Here is an 18,778-nt window from a genome sequence, read left to right as displayed (position 1 = left end):
CAGCAGAATAATCGTGTCGCAAAACACGTTGATCCTAACAGTAAACAGTCTGAATGCCGCACAGCATGTAAAGAGATAAATTCTTGAGTGTCAGTCAGAGAGGCCATGCTTTGACACTATGCACACACACACATATGAACCACACCATCGCCACTGCAGCGATAACGACATCAGTTAACCACCACGCCCCCTGACCGCCCACAGTGTATAGTATAATCACAAAGAAATGGTAATACGAGGCACGCATGGGGGAAGATTAGACGAACACTCCGAAAGGAAGTGGGCAGAGATATGATTCTGCTTATCATGAAAGATGAGACATAGTTGCTACTTGGGGTCAAGAATTTTGGACACATAAATTGTACCCATAACCCATCTACCACCCATCCATAGATCCCATCCTCTCCTCCCCCCCCCCCAAAAAAAAAAAAAATAATAATCGATCCCGAATGCATTCTCGAACTCGATTATTTTTCCGACAAGCGAACTTGTGGCCGTTTAATTTTAACAACATATGGCCACAGGATTTTTAGTTATTGTGCAGCGAAACAATGGAACTCTCTCCCTTTCCACATCCGCCGCCTACACAGTATGGAATCCTTTACACGTGCTCTGAACACTCACCTTTTCCGTAAAAATGACTCCTAACAACCTTTCCCATAATGCTAGTCCTTTCTCACACCCTTCCCTGCTCGTCTTTATCACGATACTCTCAGTTCCTGTTATTTGGTTTCTCTTTGCGTTTTTTGTATTTGTTTTTATTCATCATTAGTACTGTTGTTTATTCTTGTATAGTTTATATGTTATTTGTTTGTTTTCCTGTCCCTCGTATGCTGTCCATGTTTCGTTCTTATTCTTAGGCGCTAAGAGCTTGCTCCTTAGGAATGTGAATATGCGCTTTACACATTTAGCATTTATGATTATTATTACCTGTTTGTCGATGTCATCATATTTGTCTTCATCGCCTTTTTCGTCATCCTCGTCTTCACTTTCTGACCGTATGACCGCAAAGGCGCGTGTGACCAACGCCTTCCTGTCTACTGTGACGTCACTTTGACGTTAGCCAGCGTCACGACTGTCGGGTGCAGTCAGTGCGGTGGGTGGACGTGAGGGCGTAGGTGAATCAGATCATATGTTGCCCTGATATCACACGCCATTGGTGAGATGGAGAGTCAGACTGTAGTCGGACGGGGGCACAGAAGACGCTGCTCAGAACGAACAGCTTCCGACATGGTGTTGCGTCACGTGCGACGTTGGGCAAGTTTTGCACGCAGCACCGCGAGCAGTTGTTGCGCCACCTGGTGGTGATAGCTGTCTAACCCTCACTGTCGCCAGTCGTGCAGCTTATCCCTTGATACAGGATCTGCCCTCGCTGACCTAACGGTGCACAACAGACATCTTTGTCCACCTGCAAGATCTGGCCTAGGGTGGCTGCTGAGCACAGAGCGGGCTGACGTCCCCCAAACGGCGGTGGACTGAAGACAGGGGAAACATGTATCAGTCGTATGATGTCGACAGACAAATGAAAGCAGCACCAGCACAGCCCCTGGTGGTAAGAAGCTTTGGTAGTCATTTTCCAACCAAACAGCAACTCAGCCTCATGTTGACACGAATTTTGATTGTAGTGACGAGCGTACGGACATGACCAAGAGTAACAGCAGGTCCGTCTGCTTGGCCAAAGTATGTCGTACAGGAATTCTTTTTTTTCTGTTTCCTGCCTGCACACAAGGAACAGGACTGCTCGTTAGAAGAGGTTAAAGGTGTCGGTTTTTTTTAACGTTACACATGAGATTATAGTTTCTTGTACAATACAACTGTGTATGGGCTGAATCACCTGTCATTTGTTAGAGCTGCTTAAGCATTCTTATTGACACTTGAGTATAGTTGTACTACATTTCTTGTAGATGTGTTAGTACAGTCGCACTATACTTCTTATCACCCTGATGCGCAATGCTTGAGTATAGTCATGCTACATTTCTTGTAGACGTGTTAGTACAGTCGCACTATATTTCTTATCTCCCTGAAGTGCAATGCATGTGCTGTTCACCTCGCAAGGAGTCATGCTACTTGACAGTCATAAGGAACTTAACCCAACACTGTCACTATATGTGTGTGCCTATTTTTATATGGTCATCAGTTAAGTAACTGCCAAACTGTCACAGCTTCGATAATGTTTGTTCTGTGAAGAAATCCTTTGTGTACTCTCTGCAAGCCCTGCAAGACTAGAAGCTGAGATTATCGCCATACTGATGTATCTCAAATCCACTAATTAGAAAAACAGTCTTTTCTTGACCATTGCGCAGACATGGACTGTGTTGTTAAAGGGAAAACAATCCAGGCATTGAAAATGAAATACCTGAAGATAGTTCAGCGAATTTGCCATACAAGACATGGCACCCCTATTGTAGGGCGCCTTGCAAGGTGATCAACACATAGTCGAACAGAGAAAACTGGGCGTCTAACATAAAAGAATGGGCCGGCCCTGTCATGCAAGACTTGCTCACCAGTTTGATATACCTCAGTGGCAGCTGCTGAGTCACTCCAGTTCACCCAACCTCGATGGTCCTCAGCAGAGACCAGCTTGGCTGGGCGTCTGGTGCCAACAGTTCAGGGATAAATGAATAAATTAATGAGGCTAATATGAACATCTGCTGCTGATAATGATGATGATGATGATGATGATGATGAGAGGAGGAGGAGGAGGAGGAGGAGGAGGACATAACGAAAGTGTAACCACATTGCTGGGCCACAGGCTCATTTTTCCTTGAAATATCAGAATCCTTTTGAAAGCATGTCTTATGCTAATGTGTCCATGTATTGTTATTATTTTTTAACAATCCTCACTTCTGATGTTCCTTTATATATAAATATAAGAAAGTTTGCATTTCTGTTTGTTGCAATGTTGCAGCATTTTGCAACAAACATGAGCACTGGTCCCAGGGAATGGAACCCATGGGCGACAGTTCGGATGTAACTCTTGCTGCCCGCATCAACATAATCTTGCAGGCAGACAATATATACAATAATCACACATCGGTCTTCCACAGTTTTTCACTACACGGCTCACAAGCCCTCACCCCTGCTCTTCCTTGAACAAAGGACTTAGCAACCTGTAATTTAACATACTCCTTCCCAAATGTGAAATCACCACTCGATGAAAGCATGCACTTGCTACTACATAAACAAACCAGCCAACATCTTTGAATTAGGTCCCTCTCCTCCTGCAGTCTGTGTTATCAAAATATTCAAGGACCTACATTTTATCGACCAGTATATGTAGGTTTTTGAGAGCACTAGCATAAACTTCACGAGTTCCTTTTAGCAGAGTGTTATCCCCATTGTAGCTACAGTGACATGCAGACTTATCATGATTATCTTTTTCTTTTTATTGCTGCTTTCATTTAGTTCTACACGATAATCAATTTTTGTTGTGTGTATCCTTTTCCTCTACACGACTTGTTTTTTGGGTTTTTTTTTTTTTTTGTTTTTTTTAAAGAATTTGGGTAGTCTTTAAACAGTCAGCATCCAAAATAGATTGAGATTTTGTACTCCGTCAACATTAGAGTGCATAATGTCTGCTTTTCTTCTTCATGTTCATAGTTAAACTAGATGGTTGTTTGACTATGGACCTCATCCAAGATGTTAATGTGAAAGTTTTTTCTGCAAGCAGTCCAGAAATATGTCTGCTGAAATGTTCCGTTTTAAACTAATTCTTAGAACTTTGTAAATAAAAAATATTGAAGGATTTCTTAAAAATAGCAATATTTCTGGCAGTGGTAAACACAGGTTTTCAATTCTGTGAGTCCTCAAAAGCCAGGGAACACAGTGTGAGGCTGATACAGTAATAACTAATAACAATAGTAATACTCTGATTCACCCCATACTTTTATTTTCAGCTGCTCAGCTCAGGTGACAATGGCCTGAAGGATTCCAGCATCAATGTCAAGATTGTACCTGAAGAGCGAAGACATCTGGGGTTCTTTGGGCAAGTGAAACTGCTACTGTGGAAAAACTTAGTACAGCAGACTCGCAATATCAAGGTTACAGTTGCTGAGGTGCTCATACCACTGCTAGGTGCTCTTATCATGCTGGTTGTAAGGCAGGTAAGCAAAATAGGGGCAGCCAATAAAAAATTCTTTCTGCATGAGAGACACATAGGCAGCAGTAGGAACATAAATTAAATTTTATGTGTTGGACTTGCAAGGTATCATTGTATTAAGAAGATACTTTAGGAACTATTAATGTCAATATTCTGTAGAGTTCAAATGTTATGCCTTTTGGTAATATAGATACTGAGTTTGTGCAGCCAACCTCTGTATCAGCAGCTATTTCACTGTTGATCCATTGTGATTACCCCTCTAGTAATTCAGCTAATAACTTGTTTCATCGATAAATTTCATTTTGTAAACAGTTTGTAGAATGGAGTAGTAGGAGTTGTATTATTTCTGTCCAGCGTTTACCAGTAATTCCACATATTCCACCTGTCCAGAAAAAAATTAATTAATATTAATGGAACGATTCTTTAGCTCATTACATTGAACACAGCCTGGAGATTTTTTGGTGAAATAGTATTGAAGATGTAAGTGTTAAAGGTGGTCTATCATATTTCTTGAAAGAGCTGTCCTATATGTTTCAGGTGGTGATAGTAACAGATACCCAGGAGCCAACACTATGGCAGCCAAGACACCTAGATATGCCTTCATTAGAACCACTTTTCAATGGTTCCGAACAATTTTTCAACATGTCTGGACTAAATTTGAATGGCACCACAATTTTGTATGCACCCAATACAACACTTGTCGATATGTTTGCAAGGGGAATTGAGACAGCACTGGAGAGTCATGGTTTCTTCTGTAAGTTGACAGTTTATAAATGCATTCATGTACATGGGTGTTTGTTTATAGAGAGAGAACCTGTGTGTATAGAGCTAAGCAAAAAATTGCAGAGTTTCCTCCCTGTGCAAAAGCCGTTAAAACAAGTTAAAGATGTGACTGACAAGGCCAGTTGTGCCCTTGATTGTAGCATCATCACAAAGAATAGGCAGGTCGTGTTGACTGCTGGTTCCTGAATATTTTTCATAATTTGGAAATTTGCCAAATAATCCAAGTGGAATCTGTTGGTAGTCACATAGAGCAAGAGAATAGAAATACTCAGAAAAATGCTTCACACACACACACACACAGAAAAGAGAGAGTGTTTATAAGGGTTTGGGCATGCAAGATCACTGAACTTATAAAGCTACATAACTTTTCATTCTTGCTACTTTCATCTTAGTTACTGGTATTCTTCACAGTATTGCCCTAAAGATTTGCTGGTAATTTAAATAACATATAGGTTGTTGATGTCCTGTTGCTTCCTATGGCTTCTAATGTAATGTGAATTATTAATTTTATTTACACAGTCCACATGATGGGGTTCTCCAGTGAGGCTGATCTGGAAAATCATTATCGTACAACAAACGATGATTCTACAAAATATCCTTTCAGCCTTATTTTCAATGTGAACAGCTCCATGCTAGCTTTTCCAAGAGACATTACTTACAAAATTCGGCCAGAGACAAAAGATAACGACAAGTGGCAAACCCGTCAAGTCTTTTCCTTCTACCAAGTGCTCAACCCTCGCAATGATACTCTTGACTGTAAGGAACTAATCATTTGTATGCTGCATTTACGAGTATGCGTGCATGTCATCCTCAGTCGTGTGTGCATAAACGAGGAGAAAAATGTAAATAAATACTGATGGGCAAAACATCTGCAAAATCACTATTTATAGCACTAAATGTCTTTGGTTACTTATTTAAATTAAAAATTCATTAATTAAAAATACTTGGGACCATAAATACTGATTCTTTTTCTGCTCTAGAAATAATTACTTTAAGGCTTTGAATAGTTTTCCCAGTTCTATTTCTTCTAAACTGTATGTCTTGAAATCTTAATTTTATCATTCTTTTTCTTTTTAGTTTATTCTGAAAATGCAGAGCTGTGTGTTCAGTGAAATACATTATGGGTAGATTCTGACTTTTCTTGTATTTTGAATTTTATGTTTCAAGCAACACTATATAACATAGTCAAGACTTTGCAACGGTTTTCTTACAAAAAGAACATTGTACCTAAAGTATTGATACCCAAGGCAGCTTTGTCAAAATGTTTTTAGTTATCATGATGGCACTATGCTCATATAAAAGACTGTTCTGTCTTTAGCTTTTTTTATTGGCATTAGGAGAGATACAGTTGCCATCTTCATTGATTAGAGTTATAAAGTCATAAGAGGAGAACAAATAAGTTTGTAGAAAGTAAGTTTTGTTTGTCAGCTTAGAAAACTGTTTATTTGTGCAGTGTATTATAATCGAGGATTTGTCTTCATACAACGTCTTGTGGATGAGGCTCTCATTAGAAGCTGGATGCCACTAACTGACCTTAATGTTTCTTCATGGCTACTCAATCGTATCCCATACCCGCCCTATATCAACGATGCCATGGTACAGGTCCTGCAGCAGAACTTCCCTTCAGTTCTGATGCTGTCATTTATCTTGAGCGTGATCATCATGAGCAAGAACATTGTCTACGAGAAGGAACGACAGCTAAAGGTTACTAGGAAATTGTGCTTGAGGCTGAAATGTGTCTTCTTTCTGCTAATCAGTGAAATCTGTTATTTGGCTCCATATTCTTATGCATCTTTCTAAAACACCATATGCGTCAAAATTGAAGTTACTGTGAAATGTGTCTTAGGAGTCGATGAAGTTGATGGGGCTGACAGCAGGAGCTCACTGGACAGCTTGGTTTCTGCAGTTTTTTATTTACTTGGTGCTGGCCTGTGGCATCTACACCCTCTTCATGTCCATCGCGATTGGCAGCAAGAAGGCAGTGCTTGTCTACAGCGATCCCTCTCTTGTCTTCTTCTTTTTTATTTGCTACTCCATCAGCATTATCACCTACTGCTTCTTTGTCACCACACTTGTCAACAAAGGTGAGAAGTGGTATCACCTGAGACAGAGTTTTAGTTGTGTATCATGAGTGATGTGTATCAGTCATCAATAAATTTTTAGGTAAATGAAAGTTGAGTGTGTGAATGAGTAAATGCATAAGTGTATAAGGAAAGGAAGGAGTAATTGAATAGATGGGACAAATACATCAAGTAATAAAGGTCTCGTGATGTAGGGATCCTACGACCTAATAGTAATATTTCCTTAGTCTCTGTACTTATAGCAAGTTTGATGAGAGGATAGTCTTGCTATGTGCTGGGGGTATGCACATGCTTGTGATGTGCATCAGTCTTTGTCTCCTTATATTTGTAGCACATCAGCACCTTTTTCCAAAGAATATGGTAATTAAATCATGAGTAAAAGAAATGTGACTCATCAACCTAATGTCAATTTTTCTGGTTCTGTTGCAGCCAATACAGGAGCAGCTTTGGCGGGCATTTTGTTCTTTGCATTGTTTTTTCCTTACTACTTCCTTGAGTCACGCTATGAAGATCTGACACTGACTGAAAAGCTCAGCGCATGTCTTCTCTTCAATATGGCTATGTCTTATGGAATGAAGACTATTGGCCTGTATGAGGGGACAGGTCAGCTTTTCTTTTGCTTACATTCTTATGACCACTGAGTTTCATCCTGAATTCATTTTATTTTTTGATTCACATACTTTTTAATAATACATTCAAATATGGAAACAAATGTTAGAATGTCTGTTTTTCAGACTTCAGAGGATGCTTCTGCAGATGACAATATTGTCAGCCTTGGGGAAAACTTTTAAGGCATGATGATTACTCCAAAAATAAAAATCTGTTTGAATATATTTAAGTTTTTTAAATAATAGAGTGTTGAAATACCATATATGTAGCACATAACACACTTGTGAGTACCTACAATGAACATTTTAATAAACATTTTCAGTCCTAAATGGACAAGTATTTTAAAAATGCAAGTCATATACCAAAACTTTTAGTGTTTTTGTAGATTAGAGACAGTCATCTGAAGGTTGTGATAGAACTTTTTGCTATCTCAAGAGGTATAGGAGATATAACTAATCAAACATGGTACCCATCTGTAAACTCAGCAAATGGATTTTTTTTCCTCTTCGTGTGTCAATTTCAGCCGTTAATGTTCCTGCATGCTTGTCTAGATTATATTAAGCACTATTTTACTTAGATAACAAGCAAACTTGCTTATTTATTTTAATGGTTTCTTTTTTATCTTCCCAGAATTAATAAGAGGTTGACATTTTTCATCACGGCTTAGCCAAATTTATTGAATCTTCCAATATGTAACTGATATTGATTTTGCTCTTAAGTTTCCATTGCTATATAATTGGGAACAAATGGTTATAGAAAACATAGAAAAAATAGAAAATGTCCATCACAAAACTTTTATAATTTGTTTTGCGACAAAAACTTGTTGAGAAAAAAGCTCCAGAAATGTATAATTTATCATAAAACAAGTGTACTCATTGTGTGAGGGAGGATAGTCTGGGGAAGAAAATGAAAGCATTTGTGAACTCGCTAGCTACAATTTATAGTATGACTGCGTTTCAGTGTTATAATCAAAACAAAATATTTTACATGTCATTTTGGCATTTGGCCTTTCCCGACGCTTGTTTTATTTTGCTATTGCAACTTCTGAGAATGTTTCTTGCACAAAGATTTATTCTTCTCACTCAGAAATCAACCAACTATGCATTAGTCTCAGCTGTTGGAATTCGAGCCCGACTGGCGAAAGCCAGTCAGGCCTTTGCCTCACTCAGGAGCACATGGAAGGCAAAAAACATCAGCCAGAAGATCAAGCTGAGAATCTTCAAGTCAAATGTGATCAGCACCCTCCTTTACGGATCAGAATCTTGGAAGATGACCAAAACCATCAGTAACAAGCTTGACGTCTTCCAAAACAGATGCCTCAGGCGCATACTTAACATCTTTTGGCCAAACACCATCACCAACGAAGAACTCCACCGAAGAAGTGAAACCGAGTCCATCACCACGCAGGTTCAACGAAGGCGTTGGCGATGGATTGGACATGTGCTCCGCCAGCAGACAGCAGACCTTTCCAGAGTCGCCCTACGATGGACTCCAGACGGCCGAAGAAAACGAGGCCGCCCAAAGGAAACTTGGAGAAGAACAGTGGAAAGGGAGATGAAAGGAAAGGGCTGGACATGGGGTCACCTAGAGCGTGTTTCAGCCGATCGACATCGGTGGCGGACTCTGGTTGAGGCCTTATGTGCAACCTGATGCACAAAGAGGAATAGATAGATAGATAGTTGGAATGAATCAACACATGTCAGTCATTTTGCTGATGATGGAAGTGTTCAGATTTGCACTTTAGGTAAGGCCACTGTGTTGAATGTCCACATTAGTCCTCATACAATGTGTGATGTGCAGGAAGAGGTGCCCAGTGGAGTGGCTTTACAAACCCTGCCAGCGTCGATGACAACTTTTCTCTTCTGCATGCCATCATCATGCTGCTTATTGATTCTGTCATCTTCCTTATCCTCACCTGGTACATAGACAACGTTCATCCTGGTGCATATGGTGTTCCTCGTCCATGGTACTTTCCATTGCAGGTAAGTGTCTGAAGAATAATTGGGGATCAGTGATGTCTTGTGTACAGCTGTACAACTTTTTCACTAAATCAGTGGTTCTTAACCGGGGTTCGATGGAACCCTAGGGGTTCGGTGAGTCGGTCTCAGGGGTTCAGTGGAGCCTCTGCCACGGAGGTCAAGACACACCCGCAATTCGTGATGACACTAAAGAAGGGTTCGGTGAATGTGCATATGAAACTTGTGGGTTTGGTACCTCAAACAAGGTTCAGAACCACTGCACTAACTGATGAATTGCACTGTGCAGAAATAGTACTTTGATCTTCATAAAATATTACATATAATGTCATAAATATGAATAATTGATTTGTAGAGTGCTCATGTGGAGGCAAGCTCAGTGTTCTTGAATAAAAACCCAATCAAATGCAACTAATAACTAACCAACATGATGAAGACAAATAACAGCAAAAGGTGACACAGTAGGAAACATGAACGAAGTGCACAATGTGTGTGTGAAACTTCACTTTTCTCATGGCCATCGTGTGTTTGCGAGTCTGGGTGTGAGGTGTTAGAAACTTCAATTTTCTTATGGTGGGAGGTGTTAGATCTCATGGCCAATGATAATTGTTACTTTCCCATTAAGGTTACCACATGACAATTGTGCTAGTGTGATTAATTTGATCTGGCCTTAGCAAAAGTAAGGCAATGGATACTGTAGTGATACCATAGGGCACACGTTGATGTGTCTTAATTGCCTCACATAAAGAACATACTGTTTGATTAAACTTTGGCAATTCGTGTCTTCTTAGAAATCTTACTGGTGTGGAGGAAAACAGAAAAGAAGACTTTCAGTGAGAGAGGTAAATGGTAGCCCCACTCAAGAGGAGATAAGGACTGGAAGTAGCACCACTAAAACGCATTTTGAACGTGAACCAACGGGTCTGCATGCAGGCATAAGGATGGTTCATTTGAAAAAAGTAAGTTGCTCCAGCCGTTTACTTGCCTGTCTAGCCATTCATATATATGAATTTTGAAGATGAGGTTGCCTTTTTTTTAATATAAGTTTCAGTCTCTTTGATTATTAATTTTCAGGTGAGTTATAAGTTGTTAGTGTGGTTATTTTCAGGGCAGCAATAAGTTGGGTAACATTCTTCTTCTTTGCCCGTTGTACTAGCCTTAACCTTAACCCTTAGTCTAACTGTACTTTATACCTGTCTAGTTCCTCATTTCCCTATAAAGACATGCCTATGCGCATTTGTGTGTGCATGTGTATATGTGTGTGTGTGAATATTCTTAAATGTTTTGTCTCCCTTTTTTACAATATTGTCTTGTTATTATCTAATACAATTCTGCAGATTTTCTTGATTTGCTGCTACATCATTTCCTTTTCAATATTTATGTATATTTCTAAGTACCTAAACCTACTACTACATGCTGTATTGCTAGAAAATTCTTAATTCGGTTGCAGGAATTTGGCCCAAACAAAGTGGCTGTACTAGACTCCACGCTATCTATGTTTGAAGGCCAGATAACCGTGCTTCTTGGCCACAATGGGGCGGGCAAAACAACTACAATGTCCATGCTGACTGGTCAGGGCCTCCTTCATCAACTAGTGTCAGATCTCATTTCTTCTTGTAATCTAAAGCTCTGTCACTCTTTCTGCATAGTTTCTTTTCCACTTAGGTATGAGGAGTGTGCATTCATTGTCATCACTGCTGTTCACTTACATTTTAAACATTTATATATGTTTTTGTTCATTATAGCTGCACAGATCATTTTGGTGTCAACAACAATAATGTCAGAACACTTTTATGTATGTTGTATTCTGGACCTCAATGTTTCAGGATTCATACCACCCACGTCTGGAACAGCCTTGGTGAATGGTTACGATATTCGTACAGACATTAACAGTGTCAGAAGCAACCTAGGGTTGTGTCCTCAACACAACATCCTGTTTGACACACTTACTGTGGATGAGCATCTCAAATTCTTTGCCAGGGTATGAATTTTGTTTTAATTACTGTCGGTGTTGTTGTGTAATGGTAATGATAGTAATTACTGTCATGCTTGTTGTGTGATGGTAATTCAACACAGCTTTATTCATCCACAAGGGCAATTCATGATTGTGCTCGTATTAGGTAAGACATATATACACATGTTGAAACAATTTCTCTCTCACACAACACATTCCCAGCAACAGTAGATATAGTTGGTGACCTTAGGTGATGATAGTAATTGCATCAGTAATCCTGTAGAAATCATTACGAGACAAGTGGCCGGTGACTAAATTAGAGTAAACATGTGCTGATGCTTCTGTGCAGCTGAAAGGTTGTAGAAAGCAAGAAATACCAAAGCTAGTTGCAGACATGGCCAAAGAAGTTGGCTTGGAAACCAAACGGGAAGCTTGGGCTGGAACACTGTCTGGAGGCCAAAAACGAAAACTCAGTGTTGGAATAGCCCTTATTGGAGGGTCAAAGGTAGGCCGTTTTATAGGTAGACTAAGTGTTGCATTGCCTTCATAGGAGGGTTAAAGGTAGACTATTCTTTAGATAGACTAGGTGTTGGCGTTGTCCTTCTAGCAGGGTTGAAGGAAGACCCTTCTTCCTGCAAGCTAGAAAGTGATTTGATGGTTATGTAAATGCCCTCTTTATTAAGCACTTTTTGAAATAATGATTTCTTAGTTTCATATTATTGTTGCAGGCAGATTTTTCAAACTTCTTCAATTACCTTATATGATCCGATCTTTATGGTCACATTATTCCTGCAAGAAAGAATTAGAAAACTGCAATAGAGTGCACTTAATAATTAAAGGATGGGTGTAAGAAAAGTACTTTTAATATCAAAGAAAAAAGCATATTAGGCACTGGAACAATTACAAGATGGATGTAAAAAAGTACTTTTGATAAAAAGCCTCTAAGGTACTTGAATTTCTTATTCATTAGATTGTAATTCTGGATGAGCCAACATCAGGCATGGACCCAGCTGCTCGCAGACAGCTCTGGGAAGTGTTGCAGAGAAATCGGGCTGGCCGAACCCTGCTGCTATCTACACATTTCATGGATGAAGCAGATATTCTTGGTGACCGCATTGCCATTATGGCTGAAGGTGTAATCAAGTGCTGTGGTACATCCTTGTTCCTGAAGAAGCTTTACGGTATGTGCTGCAAGTATGTGTGAGAATGAGAGAGAGAGACAATGACGTGTCTGTGATGATTGCATCCTGAGTAAGATGTTTTCTTTTGTGGAACATCAGGATCTGTAATCAATTATAGTTTGGATATGAGACTGTGACAAAAGTTTGACCCCTAAAGTGGGTCATGTGTCATAAAATTAATTTTAATACTGTTGCTCTTTTGCTCTATTGAAAATATGTGGCATGAAGTGTCCATAAATGTAGTTAAAAAGATAACTGCTCGTCTGGTTCTTCTGGCTGTAAAAAATCAACATGTTTAAGAGTGTCAGTGAAATATTGCTGTCATCACCATGGACAAAGTCTTTCAGTTTCAAGAAAAATGTATACATTGCTGTTAATCTGTTCATGTTTCTGAGATTCTTAGCAGATATTTAATAAAATAAGTGTTCAGACAACCATTTTTTACATACAGTTTCTGTCATCTATGAGACAAAAGTGATTATCGTGGTGATCTAAGTGTCCGTGATTTCAGGACAAAGTATCATGGCCACTGTAAGCATGAATTCAGATTGCATGAACGTTTTGCAAAAATATGTTGACAAAAACTTTTTGTGTGGAAATTGTAGAACTTGTCAGGTGAAAAGTTTCAGCGCAACCCGAATGTTTGAAACTTCGTAGTGTAAATAGAATTTATGTCAAACATAATGCAACCTCGACGGGCCTTTTTTTTTTTTGATGATTACCCAATTCAAGCATTGAAACACAAAATATGCAAAAAAAAAAAAAAAAAAAAAAAAAAAAAAAGCAAGACACAGAAAGCCATTATTATCATATGTATCTCCTTAAACCTTTATTCCTCCACTGATGTTGTTTCAGGTTCAACAAAGCAAAAAAAAAGATGTAAGCAATCTAAGCTCGACTGTATGCAAGAAGGGAACTTTTGTCACAGTGTCATATCACTTTTTTTTAACCATTCTTGTTTGCATAAAAGGATTGATGTTTGTTGTGTACAGGAGCAGGATATCACCTTGTCATTGTTAAAGCACCGACTTGCAATGTGGAAGCCGTGACAGCCGCTGTTGAAGGCATAATCACTGGTGCTTATCTTGAAAGTCAAGTTGCAGCAGAGTTGTCTTACTTGTTGCCAGAGGATCAGTCATCCAAGTTTCCGCAGCTGTTTCGCATGATTGAGACCAGCTTGGAGAAACTGGGCATTTCAAGCTTTGGAGCATCTGCAACCACCATGGAGGAAGTTTTTCTAAAGTTAGTGTGTGTTGACATTAATGTGCAGTTTCAAGTCCAAAAAATAAAGCAGCAACGTGAAAACTGCCAACAGTGCTGGTTGATTATCTCCCCTACCTTTGCTTTTCCTTTGCTCACATGATGCTGTTTGAACCAAGAGATTTTAAAGCATTAGATAAATTGGTATGTTTGCATGTTCACCTTTTTCTTGTATTCTGAAGTGCTCCAGCATAGTTAGTGTGCAGGTGGTCTTGTCTCTGACTATTTAATGTGTTTCTTTCCATTTATTAGCTGACATGTTTTAATTGGTCACGTCTATGGTATATGAATTTTATGTCTTTCTTCGTGTAACTGTCTTTTTAAAAGCACGAAGACTTCTGTTATGTAGAGAAATGGGCTGTATAAATTCTCTTTATAATTATTAATAAAAACCACATTTCCTCTTTACTGTGGCATTTATCTTGTTTCTTGTTAACACTCTCACAGAGTCGGAGCCAGTGGGTTATCTAATGAAGATGATGAAGCTGTTTCATCCAAGGCCAGTGTTATGACTGGTAATACTAATCATGGATATGGGTCTAATGATTCCCTGACAAAAATTGTGGATGGTGTGCCAGTAGCAGATGGTGGTTCCAGCTCTTATTATGTCAACATGCATGAGCAGGAGATAATGGGTGAGTGACAGTAGCTTTTGTCAAGGATGCTTCAATCATTTACTGCTGATGACTAGATTGCAGTTAATATTACAATGAAGGGGTGTGAAATGGGATTGTTTTCTACAGTATTGTCATTGCCTGCAAACTGTTTCTAGTTTCTAACTTGCATGTTGACTTTCAGTATTACAGCTATCATTATACTAATGCTTATTGTAAGGTTTGTGGTTAAAGAGAGATCATCCACTTAAAAATAAATTCTGTCCCAGCTGAACTGTTGCTTTTTATTAATGTCAATCCTGCCCTACTGGAATTGGTGAGAAAAGAGCAGGCCTATTATTTTGAAAATGAAGTTTCCTTGAAAACTTTAGTTACCTTTACCTGAAAGCTATCCTCTCTGCATAATATCTGTTTTATATATAATGAAGTTCAGGGTACACTTAAGTGTGGATTCCTTTTATACTGCCTGGTTGTAGAACAATCTCTTTAGCCAACTGATGTTTATTGCAGACAAGAAGTAATAGATGTTAACCATTTCCAAACCACCCTTTATGTAAGGCCGACATGCACCTTTCTTACTGACTTTGAGTTTTCCAGTCCATGGAAAGTTAAAAAAATAACTGTTCAAAATAACTTTCAAAAACGTGAACTCAAGGTCAGGAAGGGAATAGGTATGCTAATTTTGTCATGGCTTTTAAAACTATTATTTTTCCAAATGGAGTAAGATGGAGTTGTTTTTTTTTTTGGTATTTCAATTAACTTATCATCATAGTTTAAACTTACAATACAGCTTACATCAACAAAGAAAGTGATACCTAGATATTTAAAAATTCTTGGATTCCAGCAGAAATTCAAATAATGCATAAACCACCTCTGTCAGTTTTTCTTTCTTCCTATCCGTATAGGATGGGTTTTACTTTTTTACATAGTTTACTTTTAGACCTGACATCTTTGTAAAGACCCTGAGAATTTTAACACTTTCTACAAACGATTTTTCACTTCCATCCAGACACAATGCTTTATCATCAGCAAATTGTGATAATAAAAATTCCTTACCTTGCACTTTCACGCCTCTTGCATTTTTATTTTCACGCTTTGTCTCACTCCTCAATCTATATACAACACCACGAGGATATGTCTGAATGAAAGTGTGTACCCGTTTTCTCAAATCAGGTCCAAAATGTAAGAAGCAATCAGTACTTTTTCAATAATATGTTCCAGATGTACCACTGAATGCTTTTTCAAAGTCCATAAGTAATAGTAAACCAGGTATTCTTTTACAATGAGTGCAGATTAAAAGGTCATATATTAGACAGATATTGCCCCCAGTCTTCCTGCCTTTTATGAACTCTTTTTGATCAGTGTGAATTATTTTGGACATTATCTTTTACATCCTATTTGCAATGCGTGAAGATGCAATTTTGTGTGTAAAATTAAGTAGAGAGATTGGTTTCCAGCTTTTTAAATGTACTGTTTAGGTTTCCCATCTTTTGGAATACAGGACATTCCACATCGTCTCTGAGTTACGAGCAAACAGCCTTTTAGATATCATTGGTTAATTGAACCTACTAGAAAGACACCAATATTATTAAAAAAAAGAACTGAAAAAATTCACATGTAAATCCATTACCACTAGGGCTTTTATTATTGTTAATTAACTGTAATGCTGTGTTTCCCTATAGGTGATAGGTCCTTCTAGTGAGTAAGTTTCTTTTTTATTCAGAACTACTGCATTCTGAACCAAAGCATTTAACTCCACTTCTATTACATCCTGCTGGCAGTATAACCTTTCATAAAAAGGCTTAAAATCAGAGACCTGCTGTCAATCATGCTGTGGACATTTCTTCTGCAAAATAAATTTATCTTACAGTTTAGTTTGTCCAAGACATGTTAAATTAGTTATTTTTTACAATTTTAGGATTACCACTTTGGCTTTATGGCAAACATATTTTAAAGAAATTGATTTTGCTTTCATTATAAAACTGTTTTGTTTCATTCTTTTTATCAGCAATCAACTCAAGTTTTAGCCGTCTTTCCAATGTGTCTCTTCATCTGTCCCGCTTTTATGGAATGTTTATCAAGAAGGCTATCCACACTTTCCGCAACCGCCTCATTTCAGGAGTGCAGCTGGCTTTGCCAGTCATCTTCACAATAGCAGCCTTGTTGGTGGATAAGGTAAGCAGGACATCCAGACGGTTGTGTCAAAATGTCACAACCAACCTAAAGCCAGTATATATGTCATTAATACAGTTACATTTCTACATTGTTACAGCCAACCTAAAGTTTTCTGAGCTAGCATATGGCATTAATACATTTCATTGCCACATCGCTACAACCAACCTTTATGTATATATGACTTAGTTAAGATGAGTTTTTTGGTGTGAACATTTTGTTTAGAGCATGAAGATTTACACCACACAAGATTTTGTCCATGTTTATTGACAGTTTAAACGGTATATTGTTTTATGGCTTTATCATATTCATTAGTGGAGCTGGACACATTTGTAGTACAAGCACGGTAAAAACCAGTGGGAAACTAGCTTTTTAGCTCTTGAAGTTGAAGATGATCACCTGGAAATGGTGCTGATAATTCTGGTGGTCTTGTTATAGCTATGCTGCTATTTTTCCCACCAGATATTACAGTTTATTGACAAAAACAATTGAAGAGTTATGCCAGCATAAAAGTGCATGACTTGACAGAGAAACTATCAGCTGATTATTGTTATTAATGTTGTTTTCTAGGTGCGGCCAAGTGATTTGGCTGACCCACCTGTCACACTGACACTGGACATGTTTGATGGCTCCATCTCTGCCTACTCCACTGGATTCTCTGCCACATCACGGTCACTTGCTCTTGGCAGTAGTTACAAGTCATTGGCTGATGAGGGGAACATCTTTGACGAAGTCGACCTCAGCCGCTATTCCAACATGAGTAACTTCTATCTGTCGCTGGCCAGTGACATTGGACTGTTCACCTACAACAAGAAGGTGGTGATGGGCGGTGAATTTGAACCTTTGTCAGGTGGAGACAACCTTACTGCTGTTGCCTGGTATAGCGGGCAGCCATACCATGCCATGCCGATTGCTGTGTCCTACCTTATGAATGCTTTTGCAAGACAAGTAAGAAATAGCTTTTGTTTTCAGCGAGTATTTTTTGCTATTCAGTTAGCAGCAGGCTGCTGTCAAAGATATCTGTGGTGCTGATGGCATGACGGAAGTCTGTGATATGACTGTGAATACAGTGATGTGTGCGGTTGGCTGAAGAACTTACATGAAGATTGTTAGGAAAGGGGAGGTTATTATCTGATGTAAGCATAAATGCCATGCACATTGTCTACAGGCAACAAACAGCAATGCTGTCATCACCACCATCAACCACCCCATGCCGAAAAGTGCTGTTGCAGCAGCCAGGGATGAGATGAACAACGCCCTCATGTTTGGCTTCTCCATAGGGTTCAGTATGCTCTTTGGTATGGCCTTCCTCACCTCATCTTTCTCGCACTTCCTCATCAGAGAGCGGCAGACAGGAGCCAAACATCTGCAGGTAGTCAGTGGGTCGGGCCATTTTCATTTTGGCTGGCAACCTTTGCCTGGGATCTTGTCAACTACATGATACCCAGCCTGGTGCTTCTGGTCATCTTTGCAGCCTTTCAGGTATTAGCTAATGGTGAAATTATTTCTCAAAAACTGAGGCTACCTATAGTTAATTGATAAAGAAGTGACTGAAATGATTTTGCAGCTCTTCAGCTTGTGTTCTGAAGAAGGCATGTACTTTGAGCTGGTCACACGGGAAATATCAGAGGCTTCATGCTGATCCTTAACACAAAATACACTCGAACTTTATGCAAATGCAACACACTTATCTGTGTCTTTAGATTCCCTGTGACTCTATAATATTTTGTGAGTTTTCAATCTGGCACTGAAAACATGCATTAAAAAAAATATATCCTAGGTAGCGCCAGTTTGGAAGGAGAGTGGTGCTAGTGCATTCATGAGCAATATTCCCCCCCTACCACTACTCCACCTTGCTTGTTGTAGTGTTGCCATAAAACATAATGCTGTTGAGGGTCAGTTGAAATCAAAAGTCATTTACAGTCATTGTCAGAATCAGAAGGCCATGGATGTGAAATAAATGATTAATATGTGAATATATAATATAAAATATATATTACATAAAATACATGAGACCATGATTAACTCATTAGTATTTCAAGTGAAGAG

General features: G+C 38.9%; 1 protein-coding gene across 1 annotated transcript in view; it reads left to right on the top strand.

Moving 5' to 3' along the window:
* LOC112571723 (ATP-binding cassette sub-family A member 3-like) overlaps positions 1-18,778 on the top strand; it is a 29,340-nt gene that overhangs the window by 4,536 nt on the left and 6,026 nt on the right. Inside the window, 18 exon segments of the mRNA XM_025250960.1 lie at positions 3,897-4,103; positions 4,637-4,853; positions 5,402-5,638; positions 6,336-6,586; positions 6,729-6,966; positions 7,393-7,566; positions 9,373-9,554; positions 10,340-10,507; positions 10,999-11,119; positions 11,375-11,529; positions 11,852-12,007; positions 12,473-12,683; positions 13,676-13,925; positions 14,391-14,578; positions 16,566-16,732; positions 17,300-17,677; positions 17,898-18,120; positions 18,123-18,211. Of these exon segments, the coding sequence (XP_025106745.1) occupies positions 3,897-4,103; positions 4,637-4,853; positions 5,402-5,638; positions 6,336-6,586; positions 6,729-6,966; positions 7,393-7,566; positions 9,373-9,554; positions 10,340-10,507; positions 10,999-11,119; positions 11,375-11,529; positions 11,852-12,007; positions 12,473-12,683; positions 13,676-13,925; positions 14,391-14,578; positions 16,566-16,732; positions 17,300-17,677; positions 17,898-18,120; positions 18,123-18,211 (3,612 nt within the window).

Source organism: Pomacea canaliculata, linkage group LG9 (assembly GCF_003073045.1).
Source record: "Pomacea canaliculata isolate SZHN2017 linkage group LG9, ASM307304v1, whole genome shotgun sequence".
In the NCBI taxonomy this organism is placed as follows: domain Eukaryota; kingdom Metazoa; phylum Mollusca; class Gastropoda; order Architaenioglossa; family Ampullariidae; genus Pomacea; species Pomacea canaliculata.
The sequence above is the reverse complement of the archived record's forward strand: the minus strand, read 5'-3'. Positions and strand labels throughout refer to the sequence as shown.